Source organism: Carettochelys insculpta, chromosome 4 (assembly GCF_033958435.1).
Source record: "Carettochelys insculpta isolate YL-2023 chromosome 4, ASM3395843v1, whole genome shotgun sequence".
Classification (NCBI taxonomy): Eukaryota; Metazoa; Chordata; order Testudines; family Carettochelyidae; genus Carettochelys; species Carettochelys insculpta.
The window spans coordinates 1,335,367-1,359,414 of record NC_134140.1 but is presented as its reverse complement, the minus strand read 5'-3'; the positions used below and the strand labels follow the sequence as shown (position 1 = coordinate 1,359,414).

The 24,048-nt window shown below is 61.4% G+C and overlaps 1 protein-coding gene across 2 annotated transcripts in view; it reads left to right on the top strand.

The window, feature by feature from the left end:
• Nucleotides 1-9,095: 9,095 nt before the first annotated feature.
• TTC31 (tetratricopeptide repeat domain 31) overlaps nucleotides 9,096-24,048 on the top strand; it is a 32,156-nt gene continuing 17,203 nt past the window's right edge. For both annotated transcript variants that reach the window (XM_074992129.1, XM_074992128.1), the window contains exons 1-14: nucleotides 9,096-9,176; nucleotides 9,672-9,745; nucleotides 10,966-11,056; nucleotides 13,339-13,598; nucleotides 14,863-14,946; nucleotides 15,762-15,830; nucleotides 15,972-16,121; nucleotides 16,324-16,455; nucleotides 19,234-19,288; nucleotides 19,626-19,716; nucleotides 20,451-20,592; nucleotides 20,804-20,908; nucleotides 21,223-21,301; nucleotides 22,732-22,912. In XM_074992129.1, coding sequence (XP_074848230.1) covers nucleotides 9,125-9,176; nucleotides 9,672-9,745; nucleotides 10,966-11,056; nucleotides 13,339-13,598; nucleotides 14,863-14,946; nucleotides 15,762-15,830; nucleotides 15,972-16,121; nucleotides 16,324-16,455; nucleotides 19,234-19,288; nucleotides 19,626-19,716; nucleotides 20,451-20,592; nucleotides 20,804-20,908; nucleotides 21,223-21,301; nucleotides 22,732-22,912 — 1,565 coding nt within the window. In that variant the 5' untranslated portion in view covers nucleotides 9,096-9,124. The remainder of the gene's footprint in view (nucleotides 9,177-9,671; nucleotides 9,746-10,965; nucleotides 11,057-13,338; nucleotides 13,599-14,862; nucleotides 14,947-15,761; nucleotides 15,831-15,971; nucleotides 16,122-16,323; nucleotides 16,456-19,233; nucleotides 19,289-19,625; nucleotides 19,717-20,450; nucleotides 20,593-20,803; nucleotides 20,909-21,222; nucleotides 21,302-22,731; nucleotides 22,913-24,048) is intronic.

Below are 24,048 nucleotides of genomic sequence, written 5' to 3'. Positions count from 1 at the left end.
TCCCTTTTCCCACAGGAATCTCTCCCTGCAGCCCTCCCCCAGCTGTGGAGCTGGGCTGAGACTGGCCAGTTCCCTCAGCTTCTGCAAGGAGGGGTCTCTCTGCTGCTCTGCCTGGAATTCTTCCGCTGGGGCAGGGGCGGAAGCTACTTCCCCATCCCTGCCTGGCTCCAGAACCCCTGGCCTGTGAGATCTGGTTTTTGGGGGCCCCCTTTCTCTCAGGGTTGGCCCCTGTGGCTCCTGTGACTTTGGCTGGGCCTGTACCACTGAATCTGGGGAGCGCACCCTTCGTTTTCTTTGGCTACGGGTCAGGACCAGGGCACGAGGGCGTTCACCTTGCAAGTTCTCCAGGTCAGCCCCCATCAGTACATCCGCCAGCAAATGGCTGTGCACGCCCACCTCCTTGGGGCCTTCCTTCTTCCCCAATTTCAGGTGCACCCTCGCCATGGGCACCTTGAAGGGAGTCCTGTCAATTCCTGTTACAGTCAGGTGGGAATTGGGTATCATGCGGCCTGGTGCCACCACCCCAGGTCGGGCCAGCGTCACGTCGGCACCGGTGTCCCAGAACCCTGTGACCTTTTTCCCATCTACCTCGAGGGGTGTGAGACACTTGCTCCTCAGAGGCAGTGCCCCCCCCCCCGGCTTTAAACTGACCTCTGAGAATTGGGTCCCCCTGAGGAGCTGGTCTGTGGGGTGGACTCGGCCCAATCCAAGAACACACTGGCAGCACCACCCGCCTTGGCCGCCAGCCCCTCTGGCTTCTGGGACTCCACCCAGTTGACTCCATGACCCCCCGGCCTGCTCAACCTGTCTGGGAGCTTGGGGCACTGGGCTGCTCTATGCCCCTTTCACCCACAGCAATAACAGCCTGGGTCTTGTTGTGTCCCTCGGGCCGGCTGCTCTGTCCAGGCTCTGCTTGGCTCTCTGGGGGGTGGGTGGCCGGCCCCTCTTTCCTGGGCTCGCCCTAGAGGTGGTCCCCTCTGTCGTACGGTCAGGAACCGGTCTCTCTGAGATTCTCGGTCTCTCCGGGACTCCCTCTCCCTCCGGGACTCTCTCTCTTTGTGGGGCTCACTTTCAAACATGGCCCGGCTATTTGTGAAGTCATCTGCCAGTTTCCCTGCATTGTGTGAATCCCCAGGCCTCCGGTCCATGAGCCGCACCCTCAGGTCAGGTGAGCACATCTCGTAGAATCGCTCCACGACCACCAGCACGATCAGGTGCTCTACGGACTGCGCTCCCATCCCGAACACCCACTTCTGGTAGTATTGCTTCAGGCGGGTGGTTGTATCTACATGGGTTTCCTCTGGCCTCTTCTGCGCCTCCTGGAACTTCTTTTTGTACATCTCCAGAGTCAGCCCGAACTTATGCAGCAGGGCCTGTTTGAACCGTTCATAGTCCCCAGGCTGCAGCCCCTCCAGCTGGCTGAGCACCGCTGCGGCCTTCTGGCCCAGCAAGGGGGTGAGGTGACGGAGCCACTCAGCTGGGGGAACCTCGTGCAGCTGAAAGGCTCGCTCAAAGGCGGTAAGGAACTCATCCATGTCCCCTGGGTCCTGACACTGGGCCAGCACACGTGTCTCCAAGTGACTGGCCACCCCGAGCCGTCTGTCCCTCTCCCCGCTTACCGCAGCTGGGGCCTCTTGGCGTCTCGCCTCTGCCATGGCCCACTCATGCTCCCGCTCTCGCTCTCTCTCCTTCCGCTCTTGCTCTCTCTCCTCCCGCTCTCGCTCTCTCTCCTCCCGCTGTCTCTTTTGTAGCTGGCGCTCGTGCTCGCGCTCTCTTTCCCGTTCCTGGTGCTCCAGTTCCTTTAATTTCACCTCGAGTTCCAGCCGTCGCAGCTCTGCAGTAGGGGACTCTGCCCGCGATGGACCACTGCTAGCTGAGCGCGACCTGGTGGGCACCGTGTGTGTCTGACGGCGTCGAGCCCCCGCTTCTGTCGGAGAATCCGAAATGCTTCCCGAGGGTGACCGGCCACTTTGTGCCGGGACAGGCTCTGCCCCCCTGGATCGGTCATTCTCTTCCATCTGGGCAATCAGCTGGGCCTTGGTCGCCTTCCCCACGGTCAGGCCCCTCTCTCTGCACAGCCCCGCTAGCTCTACCTTCAGGAGTCGGGTATAATCCATCTCCCCACCGTCTCCCGGGGTATCCACTCACCAGCAGCAGCTGCAGGAATTGCTCTGTTCCCCCTCTGGCTCTTGTGAGGCTCCTTCCTTCTCTTGCACTCAGTCAGCCACTGCTGGGAGCTCATCCGTGGGTGCAGTGCATCCCACTCCTGACACCAGTGTGATGGGGTTCAGGGTCCCCCTGCACTGCACCCCGTCCGCTGGCAGGAGTGACACTCACTCAGCAGGTACAACAGGAGGTTTATTAGACAACAGATGCCCAGTTTCTCACAGAAGCGTCAGTACAGCAGTCAGAGATAGTCCTTTCAACCCGTCCTGGGGAGAAGACCCCGAGGGGTGCCCCTCTGGGGTGTAGCTTCCCCCCTCGCCAGGCTGGCTGCCTTCCAGCTCTCTTTTCCTCTAGCCTCTAACTGCCACCCCCAATTCAAAAACCAGCTCGGCTCCTCCCTCCTCTTTGTTCAGGGCAGAGGTGTTACCTGCCAGTTGTAGCCCCAGGGTCATCCTTAGCCACTGGGAGCTGTTCTGCTTGTCTCTCACATCCAGCCTGAGTCTCGCATTTGCACTCCCCCCACTCCATCACAGCCTACACCTCCAATGTCGCTGCTGTTCTGCTTGTCCCAGCTGAAAAAATGATTAGCAATGGAGGCAGTAAGCCGAAGGGAAACACAACGTGTGTGGGAGTGGCACAGCTTCGACATGAGGAGGGATTAAAAAGATGGGGCCTGTGTCACGTGGTTGGACTTTTATATTGTGTCTGGTAGCCATGTTAATGCCCCGTGTGGCTATTGGCCCCAAATATTGTGCTAGGGGGCCGTGTGAGGTGTCTGTGGAAAGCTGATGATGTCCTGACTCTCTGTGTGCTTCTTATAAGCCTGTGTCACGCATGTAGGTAAAGTTCTAGATTTTAGCTGTGTAGCTGTGGTAGAAAACGTTTCAGGGCTAAGCTTCACAATAGGAGCAGTTCAGTAACACTTTCAAGACTAACAAAATAATTTATTAGGCGATGAGCTTTCGTGGGCCAGACCCACTTCTTCAGACCAGAGCCAGACCAGAACAGACTCTATATTTAAGGCACAGAGAACCAAAAATAGTAATCAAGGTGGACAAATCAGAAAAGTTATTTTCAAGGTGAGCAAATCAGAGAGCAGAGGGGCAGAAGGAGGCTGGGGAGTTAAGAATTAGATAATGCAAAGTATGTAAAAGAGCCACTATAATGAGCTAGAAAATTGCCATCCCGGTTCAACCCACATGTTAATGTGTCAAATTTGAATATAAAAGAGAGTTCAGCAGCCTCTCTTTCCAAAGAGTTGTGAAAATTCCTTTTCAGTAGAACACGGACTTTCAGGTCATTAACAGAATGGCCCTCTCCATTAAAGTGCTGGCTGACCAGTTTGTGAATCAGGAGTGTTTTATGTCTGTTTTGTGCCCATTAATTCTTTGTCTAAGGGAGTTTGAAGTCTGTCCAATATACAAAGCATCTGGGCATTGTTGGCACATGATGGCATATATGATGTTAGTTGAGCAACGTGAGAATGTGCCTGTGATTTTGTGAATAACCTGGTTAGGTCCAGTGATGGTATCTCCAGAATAGATATGTGGACAAAGTTGGCAACAAGCCTTGTTGCAAGGAAAAGTTCCAGGACTGGTGTTGCTGGGGTATAGACTGCGGTTGCGGGTGAGAATCCTCATAAGGTTGGGGGGTTGTCTGTAGGAGAGAACAGGCCTGTCACCTGGGGCATTCTGGAGTGTGGGTAGGTTGTAGGTCTTTAATAATTTGTTGCAGTGGTTTGAGTTGGGGGCTGTAGGTGATGACCAGTGGTGGTCTGTTATTGGCTTTTTTGGGCCGATCTTGGAGTAGCTGGTCTCTGGGTATTCGTCTGGCCCTGTTGATTTGTTTTTTTACTTCTCCTGGTGGGTAATTCAGGTATATGAATATTTGGTAGAGATCTTGTAGTTTTTTCTCTCTGTCAGTTGGATCAGAGCAAATGCGATTGTACCTAAGGGCTTGACTGTAAACAATGAATCTAGTTGTGTGTGTAGGATGGAAGCTAGAAGGGTATAGGTAAGTATAGCTATCAGTGGGTTTCTGGTACAGTGTGGTACTAATCAGGCCATCCTTGATTTGTACTGTAGTGTCCAGGAAATGTATCTCTTGCGTGGAGTAATTGAGGCATAAGTTGATGGTGGGGTGCAGATTGTTAAAGTCTCTGTGGAATTCTTCTAGTCTCTATACCATGGGTCCAAATCATGAAGATGTCATCCATGTATCGTAAGTAAAGGAGGCGTAATAGGGGATGAGAGCTGAGGAACCGTTGTTCCAGGTCAGCCATAAATATATTATCATGTTGTGGGGCCATGCGGGTGCCCATAGCAGTTCCACTAATCTGGAGGTATAAATTGTCCCCAAATTGGGAATAATTGTGGGTGAGAACAAAGTTACGGAGGTCAGACACCAGACTGGCTGTGGCGGCATCAGGGATGCCTGATTGCTTGTAATCTGTCTTTGTGTGGAATATTAGTGCACAGAGCTTCTACATCCATCGTGGCAAGGATGGAATTATCACGAACTTTTCCGATGTTTTGTAATTTCCTCAGGAAGTCGGTGGTATCTCGGAGATAGCTGGGAGTGTTGGTGGTATAGGGTTTGAGGAGGGAGTCCACGTAACTGGATAGTCCAGTGGTAAGGGTGCCAGTGCCCGAAATGATAGGGCGTCCGGGGTTCCCAGGTTTGTGGATTTTGGCAAGTAAATAGAATAATCCAGGCTGGGGCTCAGATGGTGTGTCTGAGTGAATAAGGTCTCGGGTAGCAGCAGGGAGTTCCTTAAGCAGTTGTTGTAATTTCTTTTGGAATTCCAAAGTAAGACCAGCGGAGAGAGGTCTGTGAAATGTGGTGTTGGAGAGTTGTCTGGCTGCCTCCTGTTCATAGTCTGACTTATTCATGATAACAGCAGCACCCCCTTTGTCAGCTGGTTTGATTATGATGTCTGGGTTATTTTTGAGACTGTGGACAGCATAGCGTTCAGCATAGCTGAGATTGTGTCTCATTTGGCATTGTTTGTGTGTAATGTCAGCCTGAGCATGGTTGCGGAAGCATTGTACCTAGAAATCCAGACTTTCACTATGACCTTCGGGGGAGTCCACAGAGAGTTCTTCTTCTTTTGCTGTTGGGGGTGGGGGGGGTGAGAGAGTCAGACTGCTCATAGGTGTGTTGGAAGAATTCCTTTAGACGGAGGTGGCGAAAGAAGGCTTCAAGGTCACCACAGAATGACATCAAGTTCGTGGAGGAAGTGGGGCAGAGAGAAAGACTACGGAATAAGAGAGACTCTTCTGCTGGGCTGAGTTGGTAGCTGGAAAGGTTGAGAGTATTGTTAGTGGAGCTGTCGTTCTTGTAGTCGTAGCATTCTGAGGTATGAAGTAATGTAGAAAGTTTACTGTCTCTTTTTTTGTAGGAAGTGGAAGTGTGGTTTATAGATTTCTTATCTAGTATAAGTAAAGCCTCATTCTGTGGTGTATTGCATGGATGCCTGGGGCTCTTTTACATACTTTGCTTTTTCTAATTCTTGACTCCTCCCCCCTCCTTCTGCCCCTCTGCCCTCTGATTTGCTCACCTTGATAATTTTTCTGATTTGTCAACCTTGATTACCATTTTTGGTTTTCTGTGCCTTAAATATTGAGTCTGTTCTGGTCTGGCTCTGGTCTGAAGAAGTGGGTCTGTCCCACGAAAGCTCACCTAATAAACTATTTTGTTAGTCTTTAAAGTGCTACTTGACTGTTTTTGTTTTGATAGTGTATAGTGTGGAAGTATAACATTGTATAAGTATAACGTTGTGTAAGGGGACATGCTGGATACATTGTATATGAGAGGGACATGCCAAAACATGTTACGAAGTATCTGAGGGAGCACACGTAGGGACAGTTAGCTTTTGAATGGAGAAGCAATTAAGATGGAGCCAGCAGGTCTAAGAAGCAGGCATCAGAATGGAAGGTGTGAAGGGCAATTAGTTAAGTTAACTGGAAGCTGTTAAAGGAGATTGTTAAGGGTGGCAGGTAATTGAAGATACGTGACTGGTCTCAGGGATCTCGAAGGGTGGTGACTAAACTCTTTTTCTTCTTTTGTCTGTAACTTGTCTGTAACTTGTTCTCCAAAAAACTGTATAAATTAAGAGACACAAGCCCCACTCGGGGGGCTCACTTCTAAATGTATTAGCAAAGTGGCTTTGCTCATAAAACAGAGTGGTCTGATAAATTGTGAGTCTGAGTCTAACTTTGACAATAGACTAGCACGGCTTTCTCTGTCTTACTATTCACTATGGGAGGTATGAACTCAGCCCCAGCCAGGACATTGGGCTGAACAATAGGGTGGAAGCCAGGTGCTCAGACACCAAATCCACATTCCAGATGCTTGGGACATGTCAAAAGGTGGAGCCCAATGGTCAAGTGACCTGGGCTGAGACAAAGGAACAGATCCAGTTCAGAAAGCTGAGACTGTCTCCTGGGATTCATGCACAGGCAGTTTGCCACAAGATCCCACCTGGGTCAGGTGGGGGCAGAACCTCAACGGACTATGGGAAGAAGAAAGGGCTTTGTCCCTGGACAGAGATGAGAAGAGACAACACAAGGGAGAACAATGGTGAGGACTTAGCAGTGTCCATCTTGGATCCTTTGTCTCGTGGACTCCAAGGGCCCATGCCCAGCAGGTGGACCCCAGCGGCCGGATCTACAACGCTCCAATGACTGGATCTATGTGACCTGAAATGAACTTTCAGAGACTTTCAGGAATCAGCAGATAACATCGCTGGCTGCGCCAGTAGTTCTGAATGATGTGTGTAAAGTATCGTTTTACCCATTCTTCTCTCTAACCCTGTTCTTTCTTTTGTACATTCATCCCTCGCTATACCAAGCACAATTGGTTCCCAAGTTTCTACTTGTAGGCGAAAACTCATAACAGCGACACTAAATTCCCATTAAAATACGCATACAAGTCTCAGATCCGTTGCAAGTGCTTGTAACTTGACATAAACCGGTTGAGTTTAGGTACCTTTCTGATGTATTTGAATCATTTGGCACCAGAAGGAGGATGTCGGGTATGTGTGTAGACCAGGGATTGCCAGCCTATGGGGCGGGACCCAAACGTGAGTCACCATTAGATTTGTTAGAGGTCGCCAGCTGGGCAGTTCCAGCTGCATGTGGCTGTTAAAGAAGCCATTTGCAGTTTCTTAACACTGCTGCCTCACGCAGATATCTATCAGTAGAGATAGCTGCCATTTCCAGCACCTATCTCTATCACTAGGGATAACAATTCCCTTATGCCTAGGTGCTGAAATCGTAACGCTTGAGTTAATTGGTTTTAAGGACTGTTACCTGCTAGGAGCAGGAGGGCTGGCAGAGTCACCCAGCCTAGCAGCCCCAGTGAAGAGGCTGCAAGAGGAGGAGGAGTGTCTAAGGCTGGGGCCATTTAGGGATTCAGGAAGGGTCTAAGCCTGGGGGCAGTGTGTGTCATCAGTGGAGTCTAAGGCTGAGGGTGGCTTGGGCCTGCTGGGGGGACTCTGAGGCTGGGGGTGGTATAGGGCTATTGGGGGTTATGTAAACCGGGGGGGCAGTGTGGGGCTGCAGGGAGCATCTAAGGCTGAGAGTGGTTTGGGGCTGCTGGGGGGTTGCAAGCCTGATGAGAGTGTGGGCATGCAGGGGGTTGGGGCTGCTGGGGGGAGTTTAAGTCTGAGGGCAGTTTGGGGCTGTGGATGGGGTGGTTCAAACCTGGGAGAGGGTGAGGTCTGTGGGGCAGGGGAACTAATACAGTAAACCCTGGAGTTACCCAGGGGTTGTTCCTGCAACTCCTGCATAACTCGAATTTTTCTGCAAGGGGAGTGGAGCCAGGAACCGCCAGGGCTGGTCAGTTTCCTGGCTCCCAGAGGGGCAGGAGCTGGGAACCAGGGTCAGGCTGGTTCCAGTCTCCCCATGGCTTGTGGGACCAGGAAACTGATCAGCTCATGGCTGGTCAGTTTCACATTCCACTCAGTGCAGGGGAGGGAACCAGGCTAAGAGCCTTCCCTCTCTCTGCTCCCAGCCACAGGGCTGTCAGACAGCTGTATGTCTGAGGGAAGGGACAGAGAAGGCTCCAGCCACAGGGCTGTGGGTCTCCCCGTCCCCCAGCCAGGGACCCCGCGGCTGGCTCATATAAGCGGGGGAAGTTCACTTGTTTAGTGAAAAAAAGTAGGGGGGTGTGTGTCCCTTGTTTTAGCGTGTACTCGTTAGTAAAGTGCTCGTTAAATGAGGGATGAGCGTATTAATACATCTTTAGATGTGAGATATAAAGAATTGGCGAGGGTGCTGCTTGGGTAAGATCCAAGTATATGTTGACCGGGGTGTGGGGCTGAGCCCTTTGGGGGCTGGAAGAATCTGTACTGTGCTGGTGAAACAGGCTTAAGAGCCTCTGACCCGCGTTTGGGGGCTGTTGGTCCGGGCTGGCAGAGCAGCTGGGCAGCCTGTGGCTTCTGGCTGGCCGGTGGGGCGGGCAGAGGTGCTGGGGGGCTGGCTGGATTTGCCCTGTGGGAAGGAAGCCCCAGCCGGGGGCTGTGCGTGGCCTGGATCCTGCGCAGTGGTGCCCTCGTGGCTGTGCGCCGGACCCCGGACCCCGGACCCCTGCAGCGCAGTGGCCGTAGGAGGGACACCCGAGGACGCGACTGAGCTCTGCAGAGCCAGGGCTGGTGCGGGCCGCTGGGGTCACAGGGAGCGGCTCCCCCCGGCGCTGCGGCACGAGAGCCTCCGGCCCGGCGGAGCCCGCGCGCAGCGGCTCAAGCAACCCAGCTGCGGCCGCCCAGAAGCCCGGGGCCCGCCGCGGGCGGGGGAGGGGCAGGTCGCGGGCGGGGCGGGGCGGGGCGGGGCGGATGCCCCAAACAAAGATGGCGACACAGGAGGCCGCACGGCGTCGGGCTGCTTCCGGTCAGGGCGTGGCGCAGAGGGTTGTGGGGCGGCGGGAGAGAGGCGTTTCCGGTGTGGGCGGGAGGCTGATGCCGAACGAGGGATTCGGGCAGGCGGGAGCCTCCGGGGCGCCGGAGCGGGGTGCGGGGCCGGCGGGGCCGGAGCGGGGTGCGGGGCCGGAGCGGGGTGCGGGGGCCGGCGGGGGCGGAGGGGCCGGAGCGGGGTGCGGGGCCGGAGCGGGGTGCGGGGGCCGGCGGGGGCGGAGGGGCCGGAGCGGGGTGCGGGGGCCGGCGGGACCGGAGCGGGGTGCGGGGGCCGGCGGGACCGGAGCGGGGTGCGGGGGCGGAGGGGCCGGAGCGGGGTGCGGGGGCCGGCGGGGGTGGGGGCCGGTGCGGGGCCCGGCGGGGGTTGCGGGCGCCTCCCTCCCCCTGCCCTGCGCTGCGCTGCGGGCGCGGGCGGCAGCGGCCGGGCGCTCTGGCCCGACAGGCGGTGCTGCGCCTCCTGCCTGGGGAGGTGTTTGCTCTGGCTGGGGCCCGGCACCAGCTGCCGCTCTTGGCTGCTCGGTGCGGGGCTGGGCTGCGCTGGCACCCAGCGTTTCTCCCGCGGCCGCGCTGGCTCACAGCCGCTGTCTCACAGGGCGCTTCCCCCATGGCTGCCTCACCCGGTGCGGCCCCGGCCCCGGCCCCGGCGTGGAGTACCGCGAAGGAGAGGTACGTGTCTGCTGCCGCTCCGCCTGCAGGGGAGCCTGTGGCAGGGGTTCTGTCTCCCAAGGGGCACGTGGGTCAGGCTCTGAGCCGGGCACGAAGGTCACAAAGCAGCTGGCTAGTCCCCAGGCTGGCCACCTGGCTGCTTCTGGGGCAGCCCCTTGAACACCGGCCGCGGTCCCTGGCTGCGCTGGCCTCTAAGATTTACTCAGGGTAGGTTGGACGGGTCACAGTTTGTTTGCTGTCCTTGATCTGTCCATAAGCTTTGCTAAAAGCACTCGGGCTGAAACATAGCCATAGTCATGGGGCTCCTACCTTCCCAGCCAGAGCCCTGGGTGGGGGACAGCTCCCAGACATAGCTGAGTCTCTCGGGCTGGGAGACACCTGTTGCCTGGTTGGCAGGAGGGGACCCAGGGCCAGCGGGGTGGGGGGGACCTCACCCTGTTGCTTCTGTCTGATTTGACCAGAGATTCAGGTTGTTTGGCAGTGAGCCTGGGGGGCGCTAAGGGACCCATTGGATGTGCTGTAATGGGGGGAAGGGGGCACGGCCCTGGAGGGGCGCTAAGGGATCCCCGCAGGGGCTGCTGTAATGGAGGACTAGGGGCATGGCAGTGAGCCTGGAGGGGCGCTAAGGGACCCATTGGGTGTGCTGTAATGGGGGGAAGGGGGCACGGCCCTGGAGGGGCGCTAAGGGACCCATTGGGTGTGCTGTAATGGGGGGAAGGGGGCACGGCCCTGGAGGGGCGCTAAGGGACCCATTGGATGTGCTGTAATGGGGGGAAGGGGGCACGGCCCTGGAGGGGCGCTAAGGGATCCCCGCAGGGGCTGCTGTAATGGAGGACTAGGGGCATGGCAGTGAGCCTGGGGGGCGCTAAGGGACCCATTGGGTGTGCTGTAATGGGGGGAAGGGGGCACGGCCCTGGAGGGGCGCTAAGGGATCCCCGCAGGGGCTGCTGTAATGGGGGGAAGGGGGCACGGCCCTGGAGGGGCGCTAAGGGACCCATTGGGTGTGCTGTAATGGAGGACTAGGGGCATGGCAGTGAGCCTGGAGGGGCGCTAAGGGACCCATTGGGTGTGCTGTAATGGGTGGGGGATGGTGCAGCAGTGAGCCTGGGTGACCCTTAAGAGACCCAGTGGGTGTTATGGCAGTGAGCCTGGAAGGACACTTAAGGACCCCAGTGCAGGCTGCTGGTGACCCAAATCACTGACTGTGATTTCTCCCATAGGATCTCAGCAACGTACTGGAGCAGCTGCTGCTGAAGGATCTCTACGGCACGCCCCCCAGTGCCGGGAAGGGTGGAGCTGGAGGAGTAGCAGGTGTGAGGACTTGGGGGCAGGAAGGGAGGGTCAGGGTAGACAGGGGCTTTCCTGGGTGGAGCTCGGGAGTCGGAGGCTCTTGGAAGCAGCATGTCTCCTGTTCCTGGCGAATCAGTCTGTCTCCTCAGGCAGCACGATTTCCAGCCTCTGCTTACTGGTCCACCTGGTACGGTTGTACTGAAAAGTCCTGGAAGAGATCTCTTCAGGGGAAAGGAAAAAGGCCACATTTATTGGTAATACCCACCCAGCAATCAACACTCATCGTACGCATGTGATATAACATGCACGCGCACGCACTCTCCTGTCTTGTTACCAGTAGCTGCTCCCCGAACTGCGCTGGGCAGGTGAGTTAGAGGGGGAGGGGTGGAGCCGGGCTTCTGCCGATCCGGATCGGCGCTCCAGTGCTGACAGGACAAGCCCGGGGTCCCTGTGCAAGATGCCGTCACTTATACTGTCCTTTTGTTCAGGTTGACGCCACTTAGCCGACTCATGCATATGCATAATCTGGAAGAGCAATCTTATGGATATGCATTTAGCACTTTCTTCTGGGAGGCACCTCTGAAGGTGGCACTTGCTGGTGACTCCCGAGGCCTCCATGTGTCCAATCTTCTTTCAATGGGCCCACTGCACAGGCTCCATTGTTCTTCTCACTAGGCTTGGACGTACCTTTTCCAACCCTGGCCAGTACCTGGAGGTGCTGGTCTCCCGCCTTCCCAGTCACACCTCATTCACTCCACAGGGCAATCAATTCAGCACGCCAAAACTCAAGGGTACAGAGGTCTCTCTTTACCTTGCCTACTTCTAGGACCTGCTCTACAAAAGAGAACCCAGTTTCTATAGAACAGGGCTTAGCACAGCGGTACGTAAAATGACCGGATACAGGATTTAAAACCTCCCCTGAGAAACCAGTTAAAAGTAGGATGTATCTACAGTACTGGTATGAGGCACTGCCGAGGACAGAGCTGGGGGCCCTGGCGCTGGGGGCAGGCACCAGGCTCTTTGCATGTCCCTCCTGCTGCCACAAGCCCAGTTTGATTGCTTGGCAGAGTGAGTGGCTACCCTGCAGGTGAGAGGCCGCTGTGGCCTGGAAGTTCTCTCCAAACAAGGCCGCTTCCCACACGCTGCCTCCTGACAGATCTCTCTCCCTGCCCTGTGAGGGGTTCCAGCAGATGAGTCGAGAAATCCTTGGCCTCAGAGGAGGCTGCCCGGGGGGCTTGTTTTAGCTGCTGCTTTCGGTATAGGAAGACTGTTGTTCCCTGCGTGCCATGCAGGTGGAGCGCTGCACTCTTGGCGTGTGGTCCTGGGGCAGGCGTTGCTCCCTGTACACTCAGATGGGCGCTCTTCCCCTTGAGGTTCGTCATGGATTCTGACACGTTTAGAAGCTAAGTGGGGCTCCAGCCCCTGCCAGTCAGTGCCCAGCATTCCCCAGCCAGTCCGTTGTGACATGACTGAGCAGCCCCGTCGTGGTCCCGGACTGCATTGTGCTCAGCACTATACGTGCACAGCCCCAGTGACCTCGCAGACAGAGGAGCAGAGCTGTGGCCTGGAGGCCTGTGTGGGCTGGGAGCTGTCAGCTGGTGGTGGGGGGAGAAAGTTCATCCATGTTCTAGGAGTATGGCTGTGCTGTAGAGCCCAGCTCACCTAACGCGGGTTTGCACTGCTGCGCTAACGCCAGCCTGAGTGGGAGGCTGGGATCGGAGGCCCTTGCTGGATTTCAGAGCCCAGGTTCCAGCACTGCTGGGTTTAGCCTCACAAGCCTGCTCCACTGCTTTAGGCTCTGCTTTGTGACCTGATGGTTTTTTGCAGTGTCCAGGTACCCAAAGGGACTGGTGAGTGACGCTTCCCCAGACTGAGAACCTCTCCCAGGCTGGGATTCTGAGCTCCCATCCCTTCCAGCTCTGACCAGACAAGAGCTTCCCCACCCTCCATCACCAGAGTCTGGGGATCTCCCCTGGCAGTTGTACGGCAGGCCTTGGGATCCAGGAGCCTCAGGCTTCTCCCTTGGGAGGAGGGCTTTGAGGCCAGTTGGTTTATTTCAGTGGTTTGGGTTGGGACGGGGCTGCTCCGTCCCTGGTCGCTGGAGGCTTGGGGGTGCAGGGAGCTGAAGGGTGCATACAGTAGAGAAGGGAGTGTGTTGAGAGCTGCGTTCCTTGGGAGACATGACTGGTGAGGTCTGGCACTGCACCCCCACTCTGGAGAGTGGCTGGGACCCAGCAGGGAGATGGCCAGGTGCTGGGAAGGTCGAACCGTCACTGAACACCTGCTGCACTGTCCTTGTCTAGACTCCAAGGAAGGGACCTGCTATTACTACGAGGAGGAGGAGGAGGACTACGAGTACTATGAGGATGAGGAGGAAAACTGGGACATTCCCAACCAGGAGTGCGATGCAAAGGCTGACAAGGACTCAGGCCCTGGCACTTTCTGTGGCTTCAAGAAATCCTTCCTGTGCAAGGACAGCTCGCTGCCTCCTCCACCCCTAGGCTCCCTGGCCTGTCAGCTAGTGGACCTGAAACTGCCCCAGAGGCAGCGGGTGACTGCAGAGGTGAGCAGTGCCCTGGGGTTGTCATCTTCCCCTCGTGTTCCCCTGGGCTGCCCGTCCTCACCCTACCTCTCCCACTGGCTGCCCTGGGTGGGGCAGGATGGGGCCCTCAGGCATTTTCTAGCACCAGAGAGGTAGCCATGTGCATCTGTATCTGCAAAAACAAGCAGTCGTGTGGCACCTCAGAGACTCGCAGATTTTTTGCAGCATGAGCTTCCGTGGGCACAGACCCGCTTCGTCTGTGCGCGGCTGAGGAAGTGGGTCTGCGCCCACGAAAGCTCATGCTGCAAAAATCCGTTAGTCTGTGAGGTGCCACAGGCCTTTCTAGTGGCTTTGTCCACCATGGCCCATCCTGCATCTCCGCCAGCCCTCTCAGGGGGAGCCTGACTGCAGGGGGGGCTGGGCAGAGCTTGGTGGAGGTCATCTTTAATCAGCATGGGGCGGGGCGGGGGGTGTTGTGGAGCTCAGCAGTACTGCTCTGCCAGGGGCTGAGCGAGCTGCCCTTTGACTGCACCAGGGTGCAGACCTGGCTCCCCACCCTGGATCAGCCTGGGCGTCGCGGTGCCCATTTCCAGCTGCTGCAGAGCACGGTGCAGGAGCCCCTGCAGTAGCAGGGTGAGAACCTGCTGGGGGAAGGCCAGAAGGAAGCACAGGACCATCGAGCCAGGGACTCACTCCTGCCTCCAGCCCCGGATGTTCGGCTGAGCGAGAGCCTCTCTCAGAGAGATGCGGTGTGTGCCGTGTCCCTGCTGAGAGGAGCCACGCTGGTCTCCTCGCTGCTGGCTCTGCCCGTGCCCTCTGTGCTCCTGCCCGGGTCTCCGACTTCGTCCCGTGGAGGAGCACTCACAGTGCTCTTGGGTCGGTGCCATAGGCTGAGCTGCTTCAGCTTCTCCCAGAGCATCTTCCCCTCCCTCCCCCCGAGTGCTCTTGCGTGGGCCCTGGAAAGGGGCTCGCTGGTGCTGCAGACAGGTGTTACACCTGCTGGCTCCTGCCCGTGGCCTGGCAACGCTCCCCTCTCAGCTCTGGCCCGGCACCAAGCAGACGCATTCAGCTGCCTGTCTGCCATGGCCCTGAAGCGTCTCTGTGCTCCAGACCTTGGTTCCACTCCACTGCTGTATGATTCCCTGGCGTGGGGGAGGAACGCATTGCGCAGCTGCCGTCCCCAGTCCTTCATCACCTGGGACCCTGGTGGTGGTGACTCTGGGCTTTGGCAGTGCACCCTGCTGCTGGGTTGGGGCTGTGCCAAGCCAGCCTGGTTCTCTCTCAGGAAGCAGAGCGGAACGCCAAGGAACTGGTGGCGGAGGAGGAGCGAGTTAAAAAGAAAGCCGAGAAAAAAAGACTTAAGAAGAAGGTGCGTGCCCAGGGCTGGGCTCTCCGCTCACTGCCAGCACATTCACTTCCTCCTTGGCCTTCTCAGCCTGGGCAGGGACCTAGGGATGGGGCATGCCAGTGGCACGGACCCTGCCGAACGGGTGACGGGGCTGCCTTCCGCAGCAGCACTCTCTCCTTTTCCCACCCCAGGCAGGGCCAGGGGCTGTGGCCAGAAACTGGGCCTGTTTGGGGCCGTCCCAAGTGGGGCTGAACGTGAGCTCTGCTGTGCAGGGAGGGAAGGGCCCTCTGCTGGCGCTGAAATCCGGGGTGTCCGAGCCTGGCCCATAACTGACTGGGTGCAGGGATTCCCGTTTTCCCAGCAATGCTGCGGAGCAGGTCCGTTCTCTCTGCTGCCAGGTTCCCTGTTTTGAGCCTGGTCTGCGGGAGGCGACCGAGTGTGTGGGGCTCAGCCCCTCCTTGGCAGCGAGCCGTGGGGGGTGGGTGTCAGGCAAAGTGGATGGAGTCAGGCTGCCCCAAGCTTGACACAAGGAGCCAGAGCTGGTGGTTGGCGTCTCTGGTCTGGAAGGGCTGGCCAGGCTGTTCTGGTGCCCAGGTCCTTCGCTCCAGGCTGCCCTGCTTCTGGGCTGGGCCGGAAAGTGCTGTCTCTGCTCTGCTGCCCTGGCCAGAGGAACCTGGCTGCCCATTCAGCTCCCTGGGTCTGTGGCGGGGGTGGAGCTGGGCACCCCGGCCCCGGGAAGGTGAGCTGCCTCTGCGCTACCAGCGTGTCAGCCGGGACTGGGTGGCCCGTGGGGCCAGAGCCCCTGGCTGGAGCTCATTGCTCTCTCTGGCTTCCAGAGGCAGAAAGACCGGAGGAGGCAGGAGAGACGAGAACAGGACTCCAAGGCCAGGCCTGCGCTGGAGGCGGTAAGTGGCTGGAGCGCGCCATGCTCGGCTCCCATGCGTCTGAGGAGAGGCGGCTCTGTAAGCTGTGAGCAGGAGTGCGGTGCAGAGCCCTGGTGTCCTGGGGAAGCTGCCTGCGTAGCTCTGCCCTCGCTTTCCGTGCAGATTGAGCCTTGTCTGAACGGGGCGGCGGCGGCGGAGAGCGTCATGACAGTGCCGGAGAAGGGGCCCCTGGAGTCCAGGCCTTCCCGGAGAAATCCTGGTGAGAGCCCAGCTGCCGGGAGAGGAGACGAGGGCACTGAGGAGGAGATGGAGGTGAGGCTCAGGTGTGCTGGTCTATGGCCCTGGCCTCCCCTGTGGGAATGTGGCTAGGCCATGGGAGTTTGCGGGGCTGGCTGGGTGGTGGCTGTGGGCCAGGGACCCGAGGCAGCCGCTGCCTGCTGGGCCACGTGGCTGCTGACGTGCAGCCTGTTGGGCGTGATGTGGCCCCGCCTGCCACCCGTGTCCTCTCCCCCAGGACGAGCTAGACCTGAGCAGCACCTTCGTCTCCAAGGCTCAGCGCAAGCTGGGCGTGAAGCTGCCGCTGCCGCCCCGCAAGCAGAAGGCCCCCAGAGGCGAGGAGGAGCCAGTCGGGAAGCCCCAGCGGGAGGTGAGCGTCAGGCTCCAGGGCAGGCGAGCAGCTCTCCCAGCCCAGCCTGGCTGCGTGCACGTGGCGGTCTGCAGCTGCCCGCCTCTGATGTCTGGCTCCGTGCCCCGCAGTGATGGGCTTGCCCCATGCCCTGCGCTTATGCAGAGGGCTCCATGCTGGCCCAGAGCTGCAGAGCCCCCCGCCCACAGGGGTCCCCAGCGCCAGTGCAGTGCTGCCGCTCCCCGCCCCCACCCCCAGGAGGGCTTTGGTCGGCGCTGCGCCTGGGGATGGGCCGGGGGTCAGCAGGTCTGTGAGGCCTGGCTGGCGCCAAGGAGGAGCTACCACCCCTGTAGCCCTCCAGGAGGGGCCCATGCCTCTTTAGGGCGGTGAGCTGGGCAAGGAGTGGCACCAGGTCGGGGCACCGCAGGTCAGCGTGGGACTGAGCGAGGTTCTGCCGTGACGGGGCTGCTCCCACCTAGGGATCTTCCTGCATGCCAGGGAGCTCTGCTGGAGGCGCTCGTGGTCAGATGGCTCCTGGGGAGAGGTGACTTCGCTCTGTGCCTGGGTCGGGGCAGCCCCTGCCCCCATCTAAGACCTTCTCCTGCAGCTGGCGGGTGGAAATGCCTGGAGTACCCAGCAAAGAGCCTCTCCGCTCCACTTCGGGCTGTGTCTGACATGTATTGCTGTAGCGCCACTCCTGGGCCGGGCTCCCTGGGGGGCTGTCCAGCCACAGAAAAGAAGCCGGCCCTGCCAGTCTAACTCAGGGTGGCAGGTGGCACAGAGAGGGGAGCTCGAGCAAAGGCAGGGCAGTGGGCTCAGCACGCCAGCAGCCTAAGCACACCTAGTGGAGGGCTGGTGGGAGGAGGCTGAGCTCTGCAGCTGTCTGGAGGATGGGGGCAGTCGGGGAGAGAGCTCCCAGGGGCGTGGCTGAATGTGTAGCAAGGAGGCGCTGGGGCTGGGGCTGAGCCTGAGCAGTGGTGGGAGCTTCCTTAAGGCAGGACTGAGGGTGGCTGCGAGGGAGACGGGCGCTCACGGAGACGGGCGGGGATCGTGGTCCTGGCAGCCGTGTTCCCCACAGCTCCGAGTGAGGCCCGGGGGAAGGCTGCGGCTCACTCGATGCAGCCGGCTGGGAGCGTGGGTAGGTGAGCCTGGCTCTCAGCGCTGTCCTGCAGGAGTCCGTGGCGGCGCCTGAGCAGCTCGCAGGGTGGAGGTGCTGTGGGCTCGGCGAGGACCGGGAAGATCAGCTGTTTTACCTCTTTACCTTGAACTGACAGCCCGGAGGAGGGGTCTGAGAGTGGCCAGCCAAGGCCTGTGGCAGCGGAGGGGGAGAGTCCCAGGAGGGGCTCACCAAGGGTGGCCCCTGCTCCTGGGCTATGCAAGGCTTCCTGCCTGCACTGTGTGGCTCTCCCAAGGCAGTGCTTGGACAGGTTCTTCCCAGGGCCTGTCCCTCTGCCTGCTCCTGGGGAAGGGAGCCTCTCTCAGGAAGGGTCTGGGGACCCCTCTGTTGCTGACTGCAGGCAGGGAGCGTTGGGTGCTGGGGCGGCAGGAGGGGCCAGGCCGTTGTGGGATTGTGCCTGGGCTGTTCTCGTGCGCTGGCTGAAGCTGCCTGTGGGGGCATCTGGGCTGGGGGTGTGGGGATGAGTCCTCCCTCCCTGCCTGGACTCCCAGAGCTGCCCAGGACTTTGCAAGTTGGATGTGGGGCAGACGTGCTGGAATGGCTTGTAAAGGCCCTCGTCACCACGGCCTGGCACTGCGCCTGAGCTGGCCTGTGGCAGGGCCATGGCCCCACCTGCACAGACGCCCGGCCCCCTGCACCAGAGGGACTCGCTGGGCGGGTGGCTCCCTGCTGGCTAGCTGGGGCGGGAGCTTCGGGTGGCTGCCCTGGGACCATCAGCTGTTCAGAGCTGGGGGTCCTGTGTGCGGAACACAGGCCCTGGGCTGGGGAAGGGCTTGGCGGGTGCGTGGCCCAGTCCAGCCCTGGAGATCTGGGTGTGGGGCAGGGCATGAGTGAGCTGCCTTTCGAGCCCTGTCCATGCCCTCTGCTACCAGGGCTGTCCCAGCATGGAGCTGGGCACCGACTGGGCCATGGCGAGATGGGCAGCGCCGGGGCAGGGGAGTGTCTTCCGGCTGGGGGGGGCGGGGGCCGGGCCCGTGAGCTTGGCCAGAGGTTCTGCTGGGCTGTACGTGGGGCCCTGCAGCAGCTGGGCTGGATGGCGGCCATTGCAGTGACCAGCCTCACGGTTCCCCTGTGTCGGGTCCATCCACGGTGCGCAGTGTGGCAGTTCTCACCGTGTTCTCTCGAGCCAGCCCCAGGCTGGAGACACTGAGAATGTCCTGCAGATGCCTGGTGCCGCCGGGGTTAGCTGGGCAGACAGGCCCCCGAGAGCCCTTCCACCCTCCTTTTGCTGCACCCTGGGGGGGTCAGCGTGAGAGCCCCCTGGGTGGGAGCCCAGACCTCCCTTGGTGAGACTGACTGGGCAGAGGAGCTCCTTGGCTGTAACCCTGTGTCCCTCCCTGCAGCCTGAGCCGGACACAGCACCTCCCCAGTCGGCGGCAGTGGCTGGGTGGCAGCCGTCACCTGAGATGTGCTGCGGCTGGCAGGGTGACTGCCCAGGGCTGGGCCGGGGGCGCTCAACTCCCATGCGGTCTGTTCCCAGCAAGCCTGTCTGCTGGGTGGCTCCAGCGGGTTCCCAGAGTGCCCTCGGCTCAGGCCTGGCAGCACCATGTACCCCAGGCTGCTCCCTGCCCTGTGCATGCCCAGCAGCCCCAGCCCTGACTGTTCCTTGGCTCCCCGTGCAGGTGCCGAGGCTTGGGCAGGATGTGAGTGGGCCGGATCCCAGCATGGTGCTAGCAGGTTAGTGTCCCTGCCCTTCCTTGCACCCAGTCCCCCTGCTCACGGCTGCTCTTGCCACGTGTTCTGGGGCCCCTCGCTCCTGATACACAGTACCCCATGCTGGGGGCCCCATTCCCTCCCCTAGGCTGCCCCTGCTGCACCTGGTAGCCCAGCCCTGAGCAGACCCTTCCCCTTCCCAGCCCTGGTCCCCCCTGCTCCTGAGCAAATGGCCTGTTCCTTGTGGATCCCGCCTAGCCTGTGGGGAGTGGGATGGGATGTGTAGGGCCCAGGCGGGGCTGGCGCCTGGCTGAGCTGCGTGCGGCAGGGTCTGCCAGGGTGACTGTCTCCTCTCCCTCAGGCTATGGGAACGAGGCAGCCAGGCAGGGCCGCTTCCAGGAGGCCGTGCTCTTCTTCACGGAGGCTGTCAAACTCAACCCCCGGGAGCACAGGTGGGCGCGTTGCGGGGCTGCGCCCGGGCTGGAGGTCTCTTGGGCGAGCTGCTGGGGTGGGTGTGGTGTTCTCTGGTTAGGGCAGCTGGAGGGTGGTGATTGTGGCTGGGGGTTGTAAAAGGTTTTGGGGTCCCCCAGGCTCTGCACCCGTCCCAGGCAGGAGCGACTCTCACTCGGCAGGAGGACAGCGGGTTTATTAGCGGACAGGACACAGTGTGGCACAGAGGGGTCAGTGCAGCCGGCAGAGACAGCCAGTCCCACCCATGCTGGGGGGAGGAGCCGGGGCCTGGCCCCCTCCTGTGTCTCTCTGTCTCCCAGCCCAGACTCACTGCTCCCAACTCCCAGTTCCAATTCAAACCCCTCCGGCTCCACCTCCCCCTTTGTCTGCAGCCCAGAGGGGTCGCCTGGGTTACCCTCCGCAGGAGCCCCCCCACGCCCCTGTCCCCCCCCACGCCCCTGTCCCCCACTCTGTCACAGGTGGGTGGGGTCCCCAGCCGAGGTCTGGAGGGGAGTGTTTGTGGCCGGGGGTTTCTCTGGGGCCGGAGGTGCGGCTGCAGCCTGTGCTGCTCCCCCTCTGCTGTGGCTTTGTCAGCTGTCCCACCCGCTCTGGGCCTCCACGGTTGGCTGGAGCACGAGCCCTGCGGATGCTGTGGAGCCGGCACGAGAGCGGGTGGCTGGGCCGGCTGCAGGGGGCAGTGGGCTGGACCAGCTCCCTGAGCACGCCGTCCTTGCAGGCTCTTCGGGAACCGCTCGTACTGCTACGAGAGGATGCAGCAGTACGGCAAGGCCCTGAGTGACGCGCACGTGGCCTTAAGCCTCCAGCCCGCCTGGCCTAAAGGCTTTTTCCGCAAGGGCAAGGCCCTCATGGGGCTGAAGGTACCTGGGCCCGGAGGTGGAGCCAGGACTGGAGTCCCAGCCTGAGCCTGCTGCTTGGGAGGGGGGCCTGTGGGGAGCAGCGCATGGGAGGGGGAGCCAGCTCTGCTGGGGTGAGGGAGGTGGGGAGGCGCTGGGCAGGGGAGCTGGGCTCTGGTGGTGGGGGTGGGGAAGGGGAAGGCCTGGCAGCGAGTGACTGTTTGGCTTTCCCTAGCGCTATGCCGAGGCCAAAAGCACCTTCCTGGAGCTCCTGCGGCTGGACAGCTGCCACGCCGACGCAGCTGCGCAGCTGGAGTTGTGCCAGATGCAGCTCGTCCTGGTGAGCGAGTCAAGACGGGGGTCCCAGTGCCCCAGAATGGGGGGCAGGCAGGCTGGCCTGGACCCCGTGGGAGCCCCTTGGGCGTGGGGGGTGGCTGGGCGTGCGAGGCTGTGGCACCGCCCATGTTCCAGGCTGCACGCTGTGAGCCCTGGTGCCCAGCGTGGCCTCGGCGCCTGCTGGGGATGAGGCTCTCCCCGGGGCACTCGCGGCTCCATCCCAGCCGCTGGCAGCCTGAGGGGCCTGGCACCCGAGCCCCAGCGCACCTGCTGGGAGTGGGGCTGGGCCAGGCCACTGACTTGCTCCCATCCCCACAGGAGACTGGCTTTAATGCAGAGAAGAGCCTGTCTGCGGGGCCGCCAGCGAGTACCCCGGAGCTCCAGCCAGCCGGCTCCAGTAAGGGCGCTGGGTGTGGGGAGCCTGGGATGCAGCTCCACCTCTCACACAGCCTGGCCCCGGCCAGCCTTGCTCGGGGGCCAGTGAGGGTGGGGAGTGGGAAGGCTGCAGCCTGGGCCGAAAGGCACCAGCTGGGCTGGCAGGGGCTGCGGGTCGGGAGTGAGGGGCACCGGCTGGGCTGGAGGGAGCCCAGGGGTGGGCTGGGCTGGCAGGGGCTGCGGGTTGGGGGTGAGGGGCACCGACTGGGCTGGAGGGAGCCCAGGGGTGGGCTGGGCTGGCAGGGGCTGTGGGTCGGGAGTGAGGGGCACCGACTGGGCTGGAGGGAGCCCAGGGGTGGGCTGGGCTGGCAGGGGCTGCGGGTTGGGGGTGAGGGGCACCGGCTGGGCTGGCAGGGGCTGCGGGTTGGGGGCGAGGGGCACCGGCTGGGCTGGCAGGGGCTGTGGGTCGGGAGTGAGGGGCACCGGCTGGGCTGGCAGGGGCTGTGGGTTGGGAGTGAGGGGCACCGGCTGGGCTGGCAGGGGCTGCGGGTCGGTGGCGAGGGGCACCGGCTGGGCTGGCAGGGGCTGCGGGTCGGGAGTGAGGGGCACCGGCTGGGCTGGCAGGGGCTGCGGGTCGGGGGCGAGGGGCACCGGCTGGGCTGGCAGGGGCTGCGGGTCGGGGGCGAGGGGCACCGGCTGGGCTGGCAGGGGCTGCGGGTCGGGGGCGAGGAGCATCTCGGGGTTAACGTCCAGTCCCGCTCTGCAGTGTCCCCGCTGTGTGGCCAAGTTCTCTGGGCAGTCTGCCCCTCTGCCCTGCTGTTACCTTATGCCCACCGGAGGCCACCTGGGTTACACCCGTGTTCTGCTGAGCGCCGCTGTTTGGACCTCACTGCCTCATGCCCCTCCTCCCCGCACTTCCCTGGGCCAACTCACACTGGGGCAGAGCTGCCCTGGGCAGCGGGGGAGCCAGGGCAGAGTTGCCCCGGGCTGGTGTGCCTGGCTGCAGTGGTGAAGCCAGGGCTGCGGGGCGGGTGCTGTCTCGTTAGCACGGTGCTTGGGAGCAGCGAGGCCCAGGGCCGCCAGCTGAGAGCAGTGGCGGCGGGAAGCAGCCGCCTTTTCACGTTTCCGTAGCGCTTCTCCTGCCCCCCGGCTGCGGCCGCAGCGTGGCCAGGAGTCCCCGGCTCGCTGCAGGTGGCACTTAGAACGCGCTCTTCCCCGGGAGGGTTCTTGGGCAGGGCTGCGCTCCCGGCACTCTCTGCCCACAGAGGTGTTGCTGGTGCTGGCTGTGCGTCTCCCCAAGGAAGAGCGAGGGCTTGTGACGCTTACGGTCCCTGCGAGTGGTCTCTGACTGTCCGACTGCGCTTCAGCCGGACCTTGCAGCCGCTTGCGAGGTTACGGCCTGAGCCCAGCAGCGGGCTGAGCAGGGGCTATGCAGGACACCTGTCCCCCCAGGTGTGCCGGCCTCGCGCAGCAATGGCTACGCTAAGAGGGACAAGGGCGGGGAGCGTGGCTTTGTGACCATCACTAACACACGGAGCCGCGGGAAAGGCTCCACCCAGCGCCCGTGCAGGGCCAGCAGCAGCGAGAGTCCAGCTGGCAACAGACACCCAGGGGCCACTGCACATCCGGCCAGGTAACGGGGCCTTGGAGATGGGACGTGAGGGGAAGGAGGCCAGCAGCCTGGCTGCCCGTCTGGCTCTGCTGGAGGGGTCCAGAGTCTGGGCGGAGACCCTGCTTGGCCTGGGCAGGGAGCTGGGGGGTGGGGGCAGACACAGGGGTGCTGGGTGCTTGGCCTGGGGATGGGTGCAGGTCCTGGACCTGGAGGGGCGGGGGGCTCTGGATCTCAGGAGGGAGGCTGGGGCGTGGGGGTGGGTCAGGTGCACGGGGGGTGGGTGCAGGTCCTGGACCTGGGGGCGGGGCTCTGGATCTCAGGAGGGAGGCTGGGGCGTGGGGGTGGGTCAGGTGCACGGGGGGTGGGTGCAGGTGCTGGACCTGGACGGGGGGGGCTCTGGATCTCAGGAGGGAGGCTGGGGCATGGGGCTGGGGGCAGGTGCATGGGGGACGGGGGTAGGTCCTGGACCTGGAGGGGTGGGGGGCTCTGGATCTCAGGAGGGAGGCTGGGGCGTGGGGGTGGGGCAGGCGCATGGGGGATGGGGGTAGGTGCTGGGCCTGAAGGGGTTGGGGGCTCTGGATCTCAGGAGGGAGGCTGGGGCGTAGGGGTGGGGCAGGCGCATAGGGGACGGGGGTAGGTCCTGGACCTGGAGGGGTGGGGGCTCTGGATCTCAGGAGGGAGGCTGGGGCGTGGGGGTGGGGGCAGGCGCATGGGGGACGGGGGTAGGTGCTGGGCCTGGAGGGGTGGGGAGCTCTGGATCTCAGGAGGGAGGCTGGGGTGTCGGGGTGGGGCAGGTGCATGGGGGACGGGGGTAGGTGCTGGGCCTGGGGCGGGGGGGGGGCTCTGGATCTCAGGAGGGAGGCTGGGGCGTGGGGGTGGGGCAGGCGCATGGGGGACGGGGGTAGGTGCTGGGCCTGAAGGGGTGGGGGGCTCTGGATCTCAGGAGGGAGGCTGGGGCGTAGGGGTGGGGCAGGCGCATAGGGGACGGGGGTAGGTCCTGGACCTGGAGGGGTGGGGGCTCTGGATCTCAGGAGGGAGGCTGGGGTGTGGGTGTGGGGCAGAAGCACGGGGGACGGGGGTAGGTCCTGGACCTGGAGGGCGGGGGGCTCTGGATCTCAGGAGGGAGGCTGGGGGCAGGCGCACGGGGGACGGGGGTA